The sequence below is a fragment of the Trachinotus anak genome, unplaced genomic scaffold (assembly GCF_046630095.1).
Source record: "Trachinotus anak isolate AG129_WGS33_773 ecotype Australia unplaced genomic scaffold, CSIRO_AGI_Tana_v1 ptg000030c, whole genome shotgun sequence".
In the NCBI taxonomy this organism is placed as follows: Eukaryota; Metazoa; Chordata; class Actinopteri; order Carangiformes; family Carangidae; genus Trachinotus; species Trachinotus anak.
Window position 1 is genome coordinate 571,049 of NW_027273881.1, and position 17,968 is coordinate 589,016.

Below are 17,968 nucleotides of genomic sequence, written 5' to 3' on the forward strand. Positions count from 1 at the left end.
TCTATGTTGCTGATTTCTGTTTTGTTGCTTATTGTTAACACCGGTATTAAAGAATTCCTCCTAATGCCACTCATTGTCCTGACCATACCTCCCACCTCAGATACCTGTGTCTCTCTCCCTATTGTGTCACAGTATCACCCCCAGTGTGCACGCTTGGTTGCTCTTATAATTTTCCTAACTGCTGCTTGAGATCTTCTGGATTAATGTGACTAGTGAGTGATGTTTTTTCAACTGCCTAAATGCTGTTTCTCATTTTCACTGCTTGCCTACAATGTTCATTCCACCATGGAACATTCTTCTCACCTCTGCTTCCTGTGCTCTTTGGTATGGTTTCCTTTGCTGCTGCATAATCCTGCCACTGACTTTCCGTTAAACTCGTCCCCATCTGAGATGTGTTCTCTGAGTAAAGTGTAAGGTCAATTGCACTCTCTTTATTTTGAAATCTAGTCCCTCTGCAATCATTGACATATTCTAATCTTTTTCCTCCATATTTCTCTTCTAATGACCTTTGACCCAATATGGTATGTGACGTAGCAGTCCTCCACTAGCCACTTGTCCGATTGCTACATCACGCTCCAATCTTGCCATGCCCCCTGGTCTGCAGGCTGCAGCCGGACCCTATTGGAGGGACTCTGCTGCCGGTCTCTCTACTGTGTTTTTAATTCACAGTGAAAAATGAGGAACATTTCCAGGGGGGGAGGGCAAAGACACATAGATGATGTTTATTCTGATATTATATCATATTATTGTTTACTGAGTGAAGTTAGTCAATACCTAGGAGTTAAACTCACACCTATTACCTATTACCACCTATTATGCGTACTCAGTGTGGTTTGTTATCATGTACCAGGCTGTTAGAGCATTGGCTAAGCATTGGCTAAGTGTACCACTGTGATGACTTCTTGGCAGAGCATAACACCTTTAATGACTTCTTGGTAGAGAACACCAACGATGGCTTGTTGGCTGAGCATGCCAACATGATGATTGATGATACCAGCTACCAGCTACTCATTAGAGCGCTAGTGGAGCAATGTTAAGGCATTGGTGGAGCAACCTTAGGGCAATAGTTGGGCTTACAGATGTAATTAGACATGATAAATGTATTCCCAAGTGCATTGCGGTTCTTTTTAAAAAGGTGCAGTGAAGCCCCTTCAAAGATAAGGGAGTCAGCTGATGGCAGCTAAGGGGGTTCAAACTAAGGTTACATGACACCAACAGAATGAACATGCAAGATGATTGAAGATGTAGCAGGACACCATTAGTAACTGTCACAAAAGGTAAAGAGCTGCCAAGAAGGCTGATTGTGACTCCATTATTTCCAAGGCACCTGGAACATCTTTTTTGAGAAGGCAGGCAAAGTTGCCTTTTTGGAGGCAAAGTGGGCAGGATTTTTTATGGGATAAAAGGATGTGAAGAACAGTTTGGACATCAGTCTGGTCCAGGACAGGCTCGGGTCTATGACTTGTCACAAAGAATAAACTCTACAGCATCAAACCCTGAAGGTCTTCAGTGCCTTTTTGAACATCTTTTTGACTCCTTTAAGTACTTTCAAGAGACTTTTGTTACATGTTGGAGTAGAAGTCCAGAGTCATATCTGGCCCAGACCCTGATCTTCATTTTACACAGCAAGAGCTTCACAACAAACACACAACAACAACACATACAGTCATTTAGGAATAAACTGGGAACTTTATGGAATAAAAGAGAAGTAAAATGTCTAAACAATGACAGATTAAAGACCAGGAATCAAACAGGAAGTCAAGATAAAAACATTATTGACCATGAAGGAGGATTTAAAGTCCAGTTAATGAATGATCCATTGAATCAGTGACACTTGTTGACTCAGCATTATAATGGAGAAATGAACATTTTTCAAGCCTGTCTGAAAACAACACTCACATGTCCATATACACAGTGAAAGAGTTGTTGGTCTGTGTGATTGTTCCTCCTCAACACAACTTGAATGACGAGATGGAGGATAAAAACAACATGTTCCTCCTGTACAATAATATCTGGTAAAGTTCAGCTGAAGAACATGAGGCTTCAACATCTGAGTCAAACTAATCTTCAGAGTTCAAGTCATTTTACTGTGAAATTCCCTCTTTGTAAAGCTCAACAAGGAAACTGTTCAGAGCTGAACTTGATGAGCTTTAAGTCCAGAGACACTGATGATGCTCTGTCAGATCCAGAGGAACACACAGGGATGATGGTGGACTGGACTCTGTGTGTGACAGTGGAGCTGTTCTCAGATCAGTTCAGACTGCAGCACTGAGAGTCATCTCCACTTCTTCTGATTCCTCTGTCAGTCACTGCTGGATCAAGCTCTCCTCTCCACTCTCACCTCCAGCTGTGTAGAGAAGAAGAAAGCAGAGGAGATGAATCAGTGTTTACAGAGACTCACTTCATCAGTCAGTGATGCAGCAGGGACTTCAGTCCTGTTCAGACCAGATGTGCAGCAGCTGCTTCCTCTCAGCTCTCATGTTAACGTGTTGGAGTGAACACACTGAGCTGGAAGCTCACAGACCTGCAGAGACGTTCAGCATCAAGTCTGTTCACTCTGCACATTTCACTCAGTCCACAGTGGAAACAAAGTGCTGAGTCAGCAACAGGTCAGTGATGGATTCACTCCTGTTACCTGTCAGCTGATGTCACTTTAAACACAGAGTCTCTGTGTGTTGATCAACATGTGAGCTGCTTCTGAAACATCACCTGACTGAACATGGAGGCTGTCACTAAGAGCCAGGGACTGTCAGGCTCCATCACACTGATCTCAGAGCTGTGACACAGATGAAACTGATCAGCTGTTTAGTGTTGAAACCAGAGAACAAACAGTCTCAGATCCGATTGGACAGTTTGATGAATGAGGACACTGTCTCTGTCCATCTGTGAGGCTGTCAGCTGGAATCAGCTTTATTTCCTGTACACATCAACACAACAACAGTTGTCTTCACATCAACTCACACACATGATCACAACAAGCTTCTGGCTGCTCTGATTGGCTGACTGTTGTCTCTCTCTCTGTCTTTCTGTCCAATCCTGAAGCCTGTCCCCGTTCTCCTCTCACAGCTTCACTGAGGAAAGCAGCCACTGAGGAGGTTGGAGGTTCACAGGAAACACTGGATCTTTGCTCTGATACTAACTGTGTTTAGTACAATACTGCTGAGAGCAGCATGGACTGACTCCGCCCCTCTACTGACCTCAGAGTCTCCAGTCTACAGTCTGGACTCTCCACGAGACCACGGAGATCCTTCAGGTCTGAATCCTGCAGGTTGTTGTCTCTCAGATCCAGTTCTCTCAGATGGGAGGGGTTGGACTTCAGAGCTGAGCCCAGAGAAGAACAGCTGATCTCTGACAAACTGCAGTGCCATAATCTGAATAAAGAATCAAAGACATGAGTTTAGGAGACAAAGTTCCTGCTTGAAACCACAAAGAGTCAAACAGACAAAGTAAAAACAGCTCTCATTAATATTCATGACAACATGCTGCTGCTTCAACTGGAAACATGAGACAACAACTATTTACAATGTCATTCATTCATTCACAGTCAATGGATTCAACTTGTGTGTGAAGCTTCATTACCTGTGGATTCAAGATATAAGATCTACAACAGTGAACTGACCTCAGAGTCTCCAGTCTACAGTCTGGACTCTGCAGAAAACCACACAGACCCTTCACTCCTGGATCCTGCAGGTCCTGGTTCCAGCTCAGGTCCAGTTCTCTCAGATGGGAGGGGTTGGACTTCAGAGCTGAGACCAGAGAAGAACATCTGATCTCTGACAACCTGCAGCCCATCAATCTGAATAAAGAATCAAAGATGTAGATCAATGATTGATAATCAATCAGATTTGTCCTGATCAATGATCTTTTTCTAAAATGAGTAGAGTGACTTTGTCCTTCTGTTATTGTGGATCTTCATCATGTCAGTACAACACAACATTGTCAACACAACAGTTGTGTGTGTTGTGTTACAGATGAAAACACACACACACAGTTTGATCAAACAGACATTAGTCCTGACACTTCACTGAAATCTACTGAAAAAAAGAAGATTCTTTCTTCACTTTCTTTGGACAAATATTAGTTGTGAGGATCTTGTGTATGTTGTTGTGATAAAAATGAATTGACTTGAACAACTAACACTGGACATTTTCTCCAGTGGATTTAGAAAACATGAGTCCTCTGACTGAGAGAAATACGAGTGTGTGAGCTGTGAAGGTTGAACTGAAGTGAACAGACATTATTCATGACAAGTGAGTGAAATGAGCTGAAACTGAAGAATCATTCTCAGTCTGAGAGAAGAACAACTTGAAACATGAGACAACAACTATTTACAATGTCATTCATTCATTCACAGTCAATGGATTCAACTTGTGTGTGAAGCTTCATTAGCTGTGGATTCAAGATATAAGATCTACAACAGTGAACTGACCCCAGAGTCTCCAGTCTACAGTCTGGACTCTGCAGAAAACCACACAGACCCTTCACTCCTGGATCCTGCAGGTCCTCATTCCAGCTCAGGTCCAGTTCTCTCAGATGGGAGGGGTTGGACTTCAGAGCTGAGACCAGAGAAGAACAGCTGATCTCTGACAACCTGCAGCTGATCAATCTGAATAAAGAATCAAAGATGTGAGTTTAGGAGACAAAGTTCCTGGTTGAAACCACAAAGAGTCAAACAGACAAAGTAAAAACAGCTCTCATTAATATTCATGACAACATGCTGCTGCTTCAATAAAGACGTAGTGACTCCACCTCTTCAACTCTGCCAGCTCCACCTGTGGCTCCATCTATACAAACTCATGTTGTGCAGATTCCACTAAAGATCCTCAAGTTTTCAAAGACAACAAACATGTCAGGCTGAAGTTTGGAGACATGAGAACAAATGTATAGAAATATATATTAAATTCACTAGTTGATGGAATGGCAGAGACACAGACACCTGGTGACTGAGCTCAAATATTTAACACAGTCAAACCTACAGGATTTAAAGTGATGAAACAACCTGTTGCTATGACAACTTGGCTTTGAATATTGGAGTCAGTACAAACATCAGAATCAGAATCAGAATCAGAATCAGTTTTATTGCCAAGTATGTTTTCACATACGAGGAATTTTTTCTGGTGATTGGTGCAATTGAGGATCAGGGGGATCAGCAACAGTGGGGCTCTCTAGCCTTGTTGATGAGGCTAATAGCAGATGGGAAGAAGCTATTTTTGTGGCGAGAGGTTTTGGTCCTGAAGGACCGCAGCCTCCTGCCAGAGGGGAGTGACTTAAAGAGTTTGTGTCCAGGGTGGGAGGAGTCAGCTACAATCTTCCTTGCACGCCTCAAAGTCCTTGAGGCGTACAGGTCCTGGAGGGATGGAAGATTGCAGCCAATCACCTTCTCAGCAGAGTGGATGATATGCTGCAGTCTGTTATTGTCCCTCTCCGTGGCAGCAGCGTACCAGATGGTGATGGAGGAGGTGAGGATGGACTCAATGATGGAGGTGTAGAAGTTCACCATCATAGTCCTTGGCAGGTTGAACTTCTTCAGCTGCCTCAGGAAATACATCCTCTGCTGAGCTTTTTTGATGAGGGAGCTGATGTTCAGCTCCCATTTGAGATCCTCTGTGATGGTGGTTCCCAAGAAGCGGAAATGCTCCACGGTAGCCACGGGGGAGTCGCACAGGGAGATGGGGGTGGGTGGGGCTGGGCTCTTCCTGAAGTCCACTATCATTTCCACTGTCTTCGGAGCGTTTAGCTCTAGGTTGTTCTGCCTGCACCAGGTCACCAGACGGTCAGTCTCCCACCTGTAGGCAGACTCATCGCCATCAGAGATGAGTCCAATGAGAGTGGTGTCGTCTGCAAACTTCAGGAGCTTGACAGACTGATGGCTGGAGGTGCAGGTGTTGGTGTACAGGGAGAAGAGCAGAGGAGAAAGAACGCAGCCTTGCGGGGATCCAGTGCTGATGGTCTGGGAGTCAGACACATGCTTTCCTAGCTTCACGTGCTGCCTCCTGTCAGACAGGAAGTCGGTGATCCACCTGCAGGTGGAGTCAGGCACGCTCAGCTGGGAGAGCTTGTCCTGCAGCAGAGCCGGGATGATGGTGTTGAAGGCAGAGCTGAAGTCCACAAACAGGATCCTGGCAAAGGTCCCTGAGGAGTCCAGGTGCTGGAGGATGAAGTGGAGAGCCATGTTGACGGCGTCGTCTACAGACCTGTTGGCTCTGTAGGCGAACTGCAGGGGGTCCAGGAGTGGGTCAGTGATGGATTTGAGGTGGGACAGGACAAGGCGCTCAAATGATTTCATGACCACAGAGGTCAGGGCAATGGGTCTGTAATAATTTAGACCAGTGGGCCTTGGTTTTTTGGGGACAGGGATGATGGTGGAGGATTTGAAGCAGATTGGCACGTGGCAGGTCTCCAGTGAAGTGTTGAAGATGTCCGTGAACACCGGAGACAGCTGATCAGCACAATGCTTCAGGGATGATGGAGAGACAGAGTCAGGACCGGCTGCTTTGCGGGGGTTCTGCTTCTTAAAAAGCCTGTTGACATCTCTCTCCAGGATAGAGAGAGACGTTCCTTTGGTAGGGGAGGTGGAGGGGGGTTCTGATGTGGCTCTGATGTGGAGGTTAGTGTCAGGCTTGTGCCATTGTCTTTCAAAGCGGCAGTTTTGAAAGACAATCACAGAGCCTTATAAAAGTGTTGGGACCATCAGCTATTGATTATAGATCAGTTATTGTCTGACAGATTCAATGTGTTTCTGTTGGTGTTTTGAAAAGTCATTGAAGAGAAACAGTCACTGGACTAAAAGCAGAGAAGAAGAAAACAGACTTTACCATGAAGATCCTCAGTGTGGATCAGTATAATATCAGCCTCATGTCTGCAGCTCAGTGTCAACACAACTTTCACATCACATTCATCTCAGCACAGAAAGAAAACATGGAGTCTGACCTCAGAGTCTCCAGTCTACAGTCTGGACTCTGCAGAAAACCACATAGACCCTTCACTCCTGGATCCTGCAGGTCCTGGTTCCAGCTCAGGTCCAGTTCTCTCAGATGGGAGGGGTTGGACTTCAGAGCTGAGCCCAGAGAAGAACAGCTGATCTCTGACAACCTGCAGCGCCACAATCTGAATAAAGAATCAAAGAAGTAGATCAGTGATTGATAATCAATCAGATTTGTCCTGATCAATGATCTTTGTCTAAAATGAGTAGAGTGACTTTGTCCTTCTGTTATTGTGGATCTTCATCATGTCAGCCTTCGACACGCATCATCCAAATGTCAGTGTAGTGGGTCTGAAATATCCACTTATAGTTTATTATATTAACAGACACTCCCTCTTTTTCATTTTAATATTTGAACCTTTATTTGAACCTTTGCAGAAAGCATTACCACTTTACACCAGTAGAGGCTACTCTAACACCAGTGGGTCCAAGCAAATAGTCTCTGCTCTGCTTTGCTCTGCGCATGTGCAGAGAATAAACCTGCTGAGCAGCAGTAGCATGAGCTAATAGCTCTCGTGTCATGTGTTTGGATCCACAGCCGCTCAGTGCTCGCCGCCTGAGGAGCTCATGCTGCCGGACCAGAGACCCCTAGCTCTGGTGCCGGTAACATCAGTGCAACATTCATACAGCTGTTGATGTGAACACAGGTTGATCAGCTGCTGCTGACCTCAGTTCAGTCTGTAATCAGAGGAGAATCAGAGGATTCACATCTGTTTAGTCTGTTCCCTCTCTGACACTACAGACATCAGCACAGAAACAAAACACTGAGGACGTGAACAAACAGTGAGAACTCAGTCACACTGTTCAGAACAAACATGGTGGAGCAGCTTCAATGTTCCAAAGTCACCAAACAACTGCACAATGTCACATTTACAGGAGGAGGGAAAATATTTCTCTGTGTCCACATCTTTAAAGAAGAACTTGTGTTACTGTTGAGAACTTGAGGAGGACGAGTGCTCGGCCTCAGTCTACCACCTGAGTCCTTCACCCTCACCAACAAATCAAATCCATCTTGTCTCCTTCTGCCTCCAGTGAGTTCACCTCTGAGCTCTGACTCTCAGTGGCTGCTGGGAGACACCTCAGCACCTGCTGATGTCTCCAGGTGTGTGGGCCTGGAGACAGGCTTGTTTTAGCCCCTGATAGAAGGAGCCACATGAAGCTCCACCTGAACATAGAGGACATGTTGGCTCCTCAGCTGTTTATTCACTATGATGTTGGGGAGGTGGGAGCTGCTCATAAATTGCTCCCAGCATCAATCTAATCCTTCCTGCCTCCATGTCCCAGCTGAGTTTCCTCTTGTCTCCACTTTCCCGCCTCAGCCACTGGCCCTGCTTTGATCTGGTTTGTGTTGCAGTCTGAAGGTCTGTGGCTTCCCATGATGCTGCAGTGCTGACATCAACACACAACAACAGCTGCAATATGTGTTGGTTGCAGAGAGCTGCAGCTTTGCTGGTGTTCAGATCAGCAGCAGCAGCAGAAGATCTGTGAGACTGTTGCACTTTGATTCTCATCAACTTTCTGATTTTAACATCAAACTCTGTCAATTCTCTGCTGCTCTGAATCACAAACACTGTGACTGCTCTCCTCCAGGGGCCGAGTGGGACCCTTCATTTTACCTGGAGATCACCAGTCCCAGCTGTTAATAACACACAAAGACAATTGAATCTCTCTGTGATTGTGGAACATTTCTCTGCTTCCTCCTCCAGTATTTGTTCTTTTTCATTCTTCTCTGCTCCACCTTTCTCCTTCTCTTTCTGCTGCTGCTTCAAACCAACGTGAACAGTGAACACACACGTTCCCTGATAACACCAACACGTCTGATGACTTTGTACCAGCCCCCTTCACAGCTCTTATTGGTCAGCAGCCGACCAATCACAGTTCATTTACCCCCCTACTGCAAATATAGAGTTGGTAGCGTGTGACGTGCTGGGAGAGACAAGAGGCTGCGAGGCTCAGTTCAGGCTGCAGGATGGTGCAGCGAGGTAGACCACTTTTATATAACACAATATTATTAGTCTACACAATAATCAGTCCGGCTTCGGCCCCCAAACGGCCCCTGGGGATTCTCCTGACCCTCCCCATCATCACTCTGCTCCTGGTCTCATCTTCCTTCTTTCTCTTCACTGGCTGATTTTTTAAATTCTCACACAGAAATCCTGAAAATGAACCAACCAATGAAAAACTGGAACTTCACAGATTTGAACTGAATATAAAACTACAACAGCTCCAGTCAGTGAACTGACCTCAGAGTCTCCAGTCTACAGTTTGGACTCTCCAGTCCAGCACACAGCTGCTTCACTGCTGAATCCTCCAGGTAGTTGTGGTTCAGGTCCAGGTGTCTCAGATGGGAGGGGTTGGACTTCAGAGCTGAGGACACGACTTCACAGTGAGTCTCTGAGAGTCCACAATAACCAAGTCTGTGATGAGAGAAAATATAAAATGTGTTAGAATAAAATCAGACAGTTTGTAATAAAAGACACTGAAGTTAAAATGCATCTGATGAGAAAAGATGATGATGTGATGAACATCTGCTCTTCACATCTGTGGCTCAGCTCATCTTATCTGATTGTGTTTGACATGAAACAGTAATTCTCATCACTCTCTCTCAGACCTGCAGAGTTTCATGGGAATCTTTGTTGTGCAGATGAAGGAGGGAAAATGATGTTACTGTAGTGTGGTGCTGCATTTTACACCCTTGAATGCAGTTCAAGGCTTGACTCCTCTCCTCAGCCAATTCCCTAATCAGGGCCAAATAAAAGGCAGCTGGGAGCCATGCTCAGCCTTTGCCTCATTCTCTCCCTGGTCAGTGGTGTGATTGCTGTTTGCCAACGGGTATGTGACCTTAGTCATATATGACTATCAGTTTTTATCAGTGCATTTACTTTATGGTTTTTGTTTTAGCAGTTTGAACAGTGTGCTTCAGGAGCCTGCCATTCCTAAGTCCTGTGAATAGAATTCCTGCTAGAGGTGGTGAGTAGGATGAGCTACGAAATCCACAGTTGCAGCATGGTGAATGAGGAAACTATGTAACTTGTGTTGTCTTTTTGTAGGTTCACCTGCTGCTGTTCTGCTTGTATTTACTTTTTGTTTTCATATTCATCTCAGTCAACAGTTCAATCTAATCTCTGTTTGCTGCCTGGTTTTCACAGAAGGTCCTCACAGAAACATGACACTGAGCTCTGGTGTGTAGAAGAAGACTGAATCCTCCCATTCTGCTCTGATAGATTCACACCTGTGTTCTTGGCTGAAGCTGAACATTTCCTGATACGACTCTCCTCTACAGCAACAAGAGAGAAAACACCTGGGACTTTCTGTCTCATTCAACACAATCTATGGAAAGACTTTAAAGCTCCACCATGACACTTGAAAAAACACAAGTTCACTCTTCAACATGAAAAGTTCAAGAATCAATAAAGCTCAGCCTTGATCAGGTCAATACACTCACGGGTTTACATCTCCACTCTTGGCGTCCCCTAACATCCTCCATGCTCGTTATGACTTCAGTCATCTCTGGACAATTATTCAGGTCTTATACAAACTTTACTAAACACCTGCTAGAACCTGCTCATTACAGCTTCACTGCATTCACTGTTCACTGCCAAACACTGATGACTGTTGTCATAGAAACCTCATGAGTCCTGAATACAGACCTCCACAGATTCATCACTGCTCTCCTGTAACACTGTCACAATGGACAGTTCCAACAAAGATGAACCAGAGACATCTTCTTTTTTCATTCACACATTCTTTATCCTCAGAAAAACCTGCTGCCTACATTACCCACAATGCATCTCAACCACCAACCCTCAGCTGTTAGATTAAGGTGTGTTATGCAGCAGAGATGAGGGGGGTCTACAGAGGTCTGGTGTCTTACTCAGACTCCACCCACATTGACTCAGATGACATCACCTGAGGACATTTATCAGACTGCACAGCTGGAGACACTAAAGGTTTAATACTACTGTTTTCTCATATGCAGGTGTCCTCCCCAACACCTGGAAACACCTGGAAACACACTCTGAGGTGTAAGATCAGTGGAGCTGCTTTAATTAGTTTGATCAGGTTTGAATTAAACCAAAAAGACTCAAAACAACACAGAACATTAACAAATCAATGAAGCATCCAACAATTATTACAAATAAAACAAACAAGTGTTTTTATGAACTTAACAGCAACAATCACAACCAACTGAAACATCTACATTTTGGTGCTCACAGCATTTACAACACCTCCAGAAAAAACACAACTGACCTTTGATTGTTTCAAAGTAAAACCAAGAATAATGAGAATAAATGAAATCTGTGTTTATCTGAATTGACTCAACTACTGATCTAATCTACTGATTGATAATTATATTGATCATGTCTGGACTCACCGAGCCTTCCTGCAGTTCCTCACAGCTGGGATCAGTCTCCATCGTCCCTCCACTGATGTGTTGTACTTGTCCAGGTCCAACTCATCAAAAACCTCCTCTGACATCTGCAGCATGTAGGCCAGAGCTGAGCAGTGGATCTCAGAGTGTCTCTGCTCTGATCTGGTCTCTGAATTCAGGAACTCTTGGATCTCCTGATGAACTGAGTGGTCCTTCATCTCCATCAGACAGTGGAAGATGTTGATGCTTCTGTCAGGAGAGATTTCATCACTGTTCATCTTCTTCAGGTTGTTGATGGCTCTCTGGATGGTTCCTGGACTGTTCTCTGTCTGACCCAACAGACCTCCTAAGAGTCTCTGGTTGGACTCCAGAGAGAGGCCATGAAGGAAGCGAACAAACAGGTCCAGGTGACCATTTTTACTTCTGAGGGATTTCTCCATGGCTGCCCTCAGGAACTCATCCAGGAATAAGTCACTGTCATCATCATCGTAGGAAAACGAATCATCGTCATCACCGTACCTGTAATTCCAGGTTTTTCCCAGGAAGTTCTCCAGGACCTCTTTGTTCCTGTTGGTGTAACAGTGGAACATGTAGACTGCAGCAAGAAACTCCTGAATGCTCAGATGAACAAAGCAGTAGACTGTTTTCTGGAAGATCACACTCTCTCTTTTGAAGATCTCAGTACAGAGTCCTGAGTACACCGAGGCCTCTGTGACATCCAGACCACACTGCTCCAGGTCTTCTTGGTAGAACATGATGTTTCCTTTCTCCAGATGTTCAAACGCCAGCCTCCCCAGCTTCAGAAGAACTTCCCTGTCAGCCTCCATCAGCTCCTGTGGACTCATCTCATGTCCCTCATCATACTTGAGTTTCTTCCTCTTTGTCTGAACCAGCAGGAAGTGTGAGAACAGGTCAGTCAGGGTCTGGGGCAGCTCTCCTCTCTGCTCTGTAGTCAACATGTGCTCCAGAACTGTAGCAGTGATCCAGCAGAAGACTGGGACTTGACACATGATGTGGAGGCTCCTGGACTTCTTGATGTGTGAGATGATTCTGCTGGACAGCTCTTCATCACTGGATCTCCTCCTGAAGTGCTCCTCCTTCTGGGCGTCAGTGAAGCCTCGTACCTCTGTTACCCTGTCAACACATGTAGGAGGGATCTGATTGGCTGCTGCAGGTCTGGAAGTGATCCAGACCAGAGCCGAGGGAAGCAGATTCCCCTGGATGAGGTTTGTCAACAGCAGGTTGACTGATGATGTCTGTGTGACATCAGACACAACCTCCCTGTTGGTGAAATCCAGTGAAAGTCTGCTTTCATCCAGGCCGTCCAAGATGAACACAACTTTACAGACAGCCAGCTGCTCTGCTGTGACCTTCTGTAATGTTGGATGGAAAACATGGAGCAGCCTGAGAAGACTGTACTGCTGCTCTCTGATCAGGTTCAGCTCCCTGAACGAAAGCAGAACCAGCAGACTGACATCTTGGTTCTCCAAGCCCTCTGCCCAGTCCAGACTGAACTTCTGCACTGAGAAGGTTTTTCCAATGCCAGCGACGCCGTTGGTCAGAACCACTCTGATGTGTCTCTGTTGGTCAGGTAAGGCTTTAAAGATGTCGTGGCACTTGATTGGAGCGTCATGGAGGGTCTTCATCTTGGAAGCCGTCTCCAGCTGCCTCACCTCATGTTGGGTATTAACCTCTTCACTCTGTCCCTCTGTGATGTAGAGCTCAGTGTAGATCCTGTTGAGGAGGGTTCCACTTCCTGTTCCATCAGTTCCTTCAGTCACACATTCACATCTGCTCCTCAGACTGATCTTATGTTGATCTAAAACCTCCTGCAGACCACTATCTGCTGAAAGAGAAGAGACAATGTCAGACTGAAGACAGAGAATCTGAGAATCTGCTGATTATTTTCATCAGCTACAGAAAAACTAAAGAGCAGCAAAGAAAAGCTTTTCAATGTTGTGCTTTTTAGAATCATCTGAAATGTCAGTGCTGTGTGATAGAACAACTGACACTGGAGAAAACAACAGGTCCTGGTTTCAGAAATGAAGACATCAGCAGACACATGTTCAGTCTCACTTTGTACAGTGCTGCTCTGACTGGCTGTCTGCAGTCCAGGTCTGGTTCTGGGTCTTTGTCCACACTGGGGACAGGAGGGGTCTCCTGAAGACCCAGACTGGTCCCAGTATGAGGTGAAGCACTGTCTGCAGAACCAGTGTCCACAGCTGGTAGAGACTGGATCCTTCAGGACGTCCTGACACAGAGCACAGCAGGACAGCTGCTCCTCCACAGAGATACCACTCCTCTTCCTCCCTCTGTGAAGACATGTCTTCATCACTAACATGTCACAGTCAAATATGTCTAATAACTGAATCATCTTCACCTCAGTTTACAGTAGAAACTGTCTCTTACTGTGAGTCTGAGGGTCCAGGTTCAGGACTGAAGACTGGAGGATATTCTTTGGACTGGTCACTCTTCATAGACAGACAGCTGGATCCTGGAGACTCTGCTCTCAGTCTGTGGTTCTGACCTCTGCAAACACAAACATGTTTTTATTCACATCATATCGATCACTGATCAATTCTCTGATGACAGAGTCATTGTGGGAACTCTCAGCTGACGTCCTGCAGTGACGTCACCATCCAGCACCGCACACTGTACTGAAGGATGGAAGCAACACAGCAGCATCCAGAAACAACACTGTTGTGTCAGTCAGTCATTAAATGTGTCCAGTCTCCAGCTGTTGATGACCTGTCTCACATCAGCTCTAAAGAAGCAGAGTGATACAAAGGTAAGATGAGAGGATCAGATGTCTGTGACCCCGACACTGCCACTGCCACAAATGAAGACAAAACAACACCCTGACTAAAACTAATGGCTGCTGATGTGTCTGCTCTTCTTCTCCATATTGATTCTTTCTCTGGAGTTCAGCTTCATTTCACACAAGGAGGCCTGTGTGTTTCTACATGACTGTGACAACAGCAAACACCACATCCTGCTGCAGGCTTCATCTGACCATCACACAACTTCACTGACAAACACACAGTTTGTCAGAGTTACATCTGCACAGATATCAGTGATGGTAAAGACAGTCTTGTGTGTAATTAAAGGATCATTCTGCTGTTATTCTACATGTTTGTTCTTGACAACAAACCCCATGAAAAGAGCCAAACCAACAGTGTGTGAGTTCATCTCTCAACACTTTGTGACTTCCCTCCTCTGTCAGTGGCTCTCAGCTCTGAGCCCATTGGTTCCTTCTGAAGACTTCGGGCCTATTTTAACCATCTAGCCTCATGGAGCCAGAGCATTTAGGACGTGTCCTCATCCACTTTTGTTAGTTTAACAGTGGACAAACAGTCACAGCACCCGGTGCATGCTTCAAACAAGTTGTAATTAGTCTCTTCAGTCATCATGTATGTGTTTTGGACATAACATCTAATAAACCAATCAGAGAGCTCTCTCCCATCCCCTTTAAAAGCCAGGTGCACCTGCACCTTGGTGGATTTCTCTGATAACGGTGGATTTAGCAGGTAGTAAGACAGAGCTCTTCTCTGCAGAGGAAACTGCTGGTGTGCAGAGTGAAAGTGTGCGAGCAGACGTCTACAGCTACAGCAGGATTCCACCAAACAGGCCCGTCGGAGGGATAATATGCAATATTTTACAAGAACGCTATAAGAGATAAAAGGCTGCAATGTAAGAAAATAAGGCAGTTGTCCACATTCGTACGTCCACTGAAAGTGCCTGATTTGCCACTAACAGGTTCAGATTATTAATATATGTGTCTGACAATATTATGGACAGGGTTCCTACTGAGACAGACCTTTTTGTTAAAGGAAAGATCTTTTTTGTTGAACCTGAAACAGCCATTGCTCTATCCAAAGCCACATACCAGACTCCACTGACAAAAACAGTAAATCTACCTCACAGAACATGGGAGCTGTTGATTTACCGCTGCCTCCATCGCTCAGTTTGTTGGTGCTATTGGGCGACTTTCAGTGGTGGAATAACATATTTCAAAACCCTGCAGACAACAGAGCGAGTGCTAAAGTGCCAGAGGGCTTGCAGAGATGATACGTCCTCCCCAGGACAATGGTGCACATTGACCAGCCGGTCATCTCAGAAGGTGTCCTGCAGGCTGCTGAGACGTGCTGGTCTCATCCAGTCCTGCAAGTGGGTTCTCACATTTCATTTGACATTCTGGAATAAAAAATGCTCCCCCAGCTTTAATAGATGAGCTCTTTGATGCATCTGTGTATATCTGGATGTAACTATGTTAACTGTCAGTGTCAGCATGTGTGGTACATGGATTATAAATGAACTCATCTTTGTTCTTCTTTTCTATCAATGTGAAATCTACTGTGGCGTCTGGAAGTATCCAAGGTGGTATTGCTGACAATGGTACTGTTGGACTGACGTTTCATTGATCTCATTTCAGTTCTGAATCTTTCTGATTCATTGTCCACCCAAAGCTTTTTGTTTCCCTCTTCTCCTTTTCCCAGCCAGGTTTAATGTGTCTGGTGTTGGATGACCTGGACTATGACCTTGTAAAGTGATCCAGTAATTCAGTGATATCTGTCATCTTCTGATTTCTAAAGGCACGTCTCCCATTTCCACCTGTAATGCTGTAGTTGGGGTTGTTTTAAATGCACCTGTGCATCATCTCAAAGCTTGATATTGTACATGATCTCATTTTTTGAGAGATGTGTTTTCTGCTGATCCATAAACCACACAACCATGATCCCAAACTGATCTAATTAATCCATTATATATGGTCCTCAAAGCAGGTCTGTCTGTCCCCATTCACCTCCAACTAAACGCCTCATTACATTTACTACTTTCTAACATTTGTCCACTAATTTCTGAAGATGTACAGTCCATGTCATTTTCTCATCAAATCATTTCCCTAAAAACTTTTCACTCTCTCCAAATCCTGAGGATATCCTTTTAGTCTCACTTCACTATCAATTATTTTCCTTGTACAGAACATTATCTTGTTAACTGAAACTTAAAAGCCCCATTTATATGACTGGTACATTACGTCTGCCCTTCTCCATCCACTCCTCTTGACTGTGGATAATGCTGGATTCAGCTTTTATTTTGGTACATCCTCTGACCAGCAGTGTCAATTAGCATATTAGCTAAATATTAAGTTTCTCCAATGTTTAGATTTGACATTCAAATTTAGATTTAATATCAACATTACATTATTTTTATGTGAATATGACAAAGTTCACAAATATTGATCTGGTTTAAAAAAACACAAGTTGACTGAATGTGGTGAAATGTTGTTATTTCAGTATGAACCACTTTACAGTCAGCGGCCCATATTACATAGAGCCTGAAATCTGTATCAACAGCTGACAAATATCTAGTTTGATGTTAAAGAGGCTCAGTCATTTCCTCCAACAGCTGCTCACTGTAGTTTGGATCAAACTAACTGTGGAGAGTGAAGCTCTGACATGTGAAGCTCATCATTCAGGCTGTAAAATGATCCTGCAAAGTGTGGTCAACTCTGTTAGATCCCAGCTCATCCAGGTTCACCAACACACTGCTCTCTTCTTCTGTGGCTGCTTCTCTGCTCCACCACGGCCCTTTAATTACTGACATCTTTACATCTCTGTCATGTTCATCAGCTGCAGCAAAAATATGCACAAGAAAAAAGTCAAACTCTTCTTTGTTGGGATCATTTCACAAGAAACCAGCTCCTCAGCAGTCACTGTTAATACACTGATATGTCAGAGGAACCAGGGGAAGTTATTTTCTGTGACACTACGGCAGCTGTCACAGGAAGTGACATCACTGCAGGAGCTCAACACACTAAACACTGTTACAGAGACAGTTTGGAGGTTCACAGGTTTGTAGCAGGTCTCTTACTGTGAGTCTGAGGGTCCAGGTTCAGGACTGAAGTTCAGAGGATGACCTCTGGACTGGTGACTCTTCACAGACAGACAGCTGGGTCCTGGAGACTCTGCTCTGTCCTCCTCTTCCTCCACATGATCACTCATCTTCAGGACTTCAGTCAGTCTGAGAGGGAAACCAGTAACACTGACTGTGAGCTCACACACACAAGAGTCAGGACAAACAAGCTGCTCAAGAGACACACACACACACACACACACACACACACACACACACACACACACACACACAGGTTTTCCTCTCAGTGTCTCTGTGTGGACAGAAGTTCACTGTGGCTCTTCTTCCCTCCACAGTCCACAGGGACAAACTGACTCAGAGACTTTGACAGTAAAATAATAATAATGTTGTCACCTGCCTCCTCCCCTCTGCAGGTACAAGAAGTCACATGACTGTGTGTGTGTGTGTGTGTGTGTGTGTGTGTGTGTGTGGACCTCCATTCCTGCCAGTGGCAGCATGCCAAGGGACAGTTATGGCGTCAGACACTGTATCACAGTTAAACACAAGTGGCTCTGGATCATCGACTTCTTCAGACCGCAGCACACAGGCAGGCAACAAGTGACATACAACACATTCATCTTACAGTTATTGAACTGTAACCTGGTTACTGTTCACTGTGTCAACATTGTTTCAAGAGGAAAACCGGTTTGTATCATCAGGGCGGCAGATCAGAGAAGCCTGGTTCCTCCTGGAGAGGAGAC

General features: G+C 44.9%; 4 protein-coding genes across 7 annotated transcripts in view; 3 read left to right on the top strand and 1 right to left on the bottom strand.

Moving 5' to 3' along the window:
• LOC139612045 (NACHT, LRR and PYD domains-containing protein 12-like) overlaps positions 1-17,968 on the top strand; it is a 606,901-nt gene that overhangs the window by 563,080 nt on the left and 25,853 nt on the right. The window lies entirely within an intron of this gene.
• The window catches only part of LOC139612057 (protein NLRC3-like), a 129,758-nt gene that overhangs the window by 92,000 nt on the left and 19,790 nt on the right, over positions 1-17,968 (top strand). The gene's annotated exons all lie outside the window — the stretch shown is intronic.
• LOC139612061 (protein NLRC3-like) overlaps positions 1-17,968 on the top strand; it is a 127,427-nt gene that overhangs the window by 89,461 nt on the left and 19,998 nt on the right. The window lies entirely within an intron of this gene.
• On the bottom strand, positions 1,698-17,356 carry LOC139612043 (protein NLRC3-like). The gene is made up of 10 exons (XM_071467166.1): positions 17,226-17,356; positions 13,764-13,883; positions 13,431-13,666; positions 11,358-13,200; positions 9,226-9,399; positions 6,931-7,107; positions 4,430-4,606; positions 3,620-3,796; positions 3,198-3,371; positions 1,698-2,347 (listed from the first exon to the last, which is right to left on the bottom strand). Exons 1-10 carry the CDS (start codon positions 17,354-17,356, stop codon positions 2,338-2,340), a joined length of 3,219 nt encoding a protein of 1,072 aa, XP_071323267.1. The 3' UTR covers positions 1,698-2,337.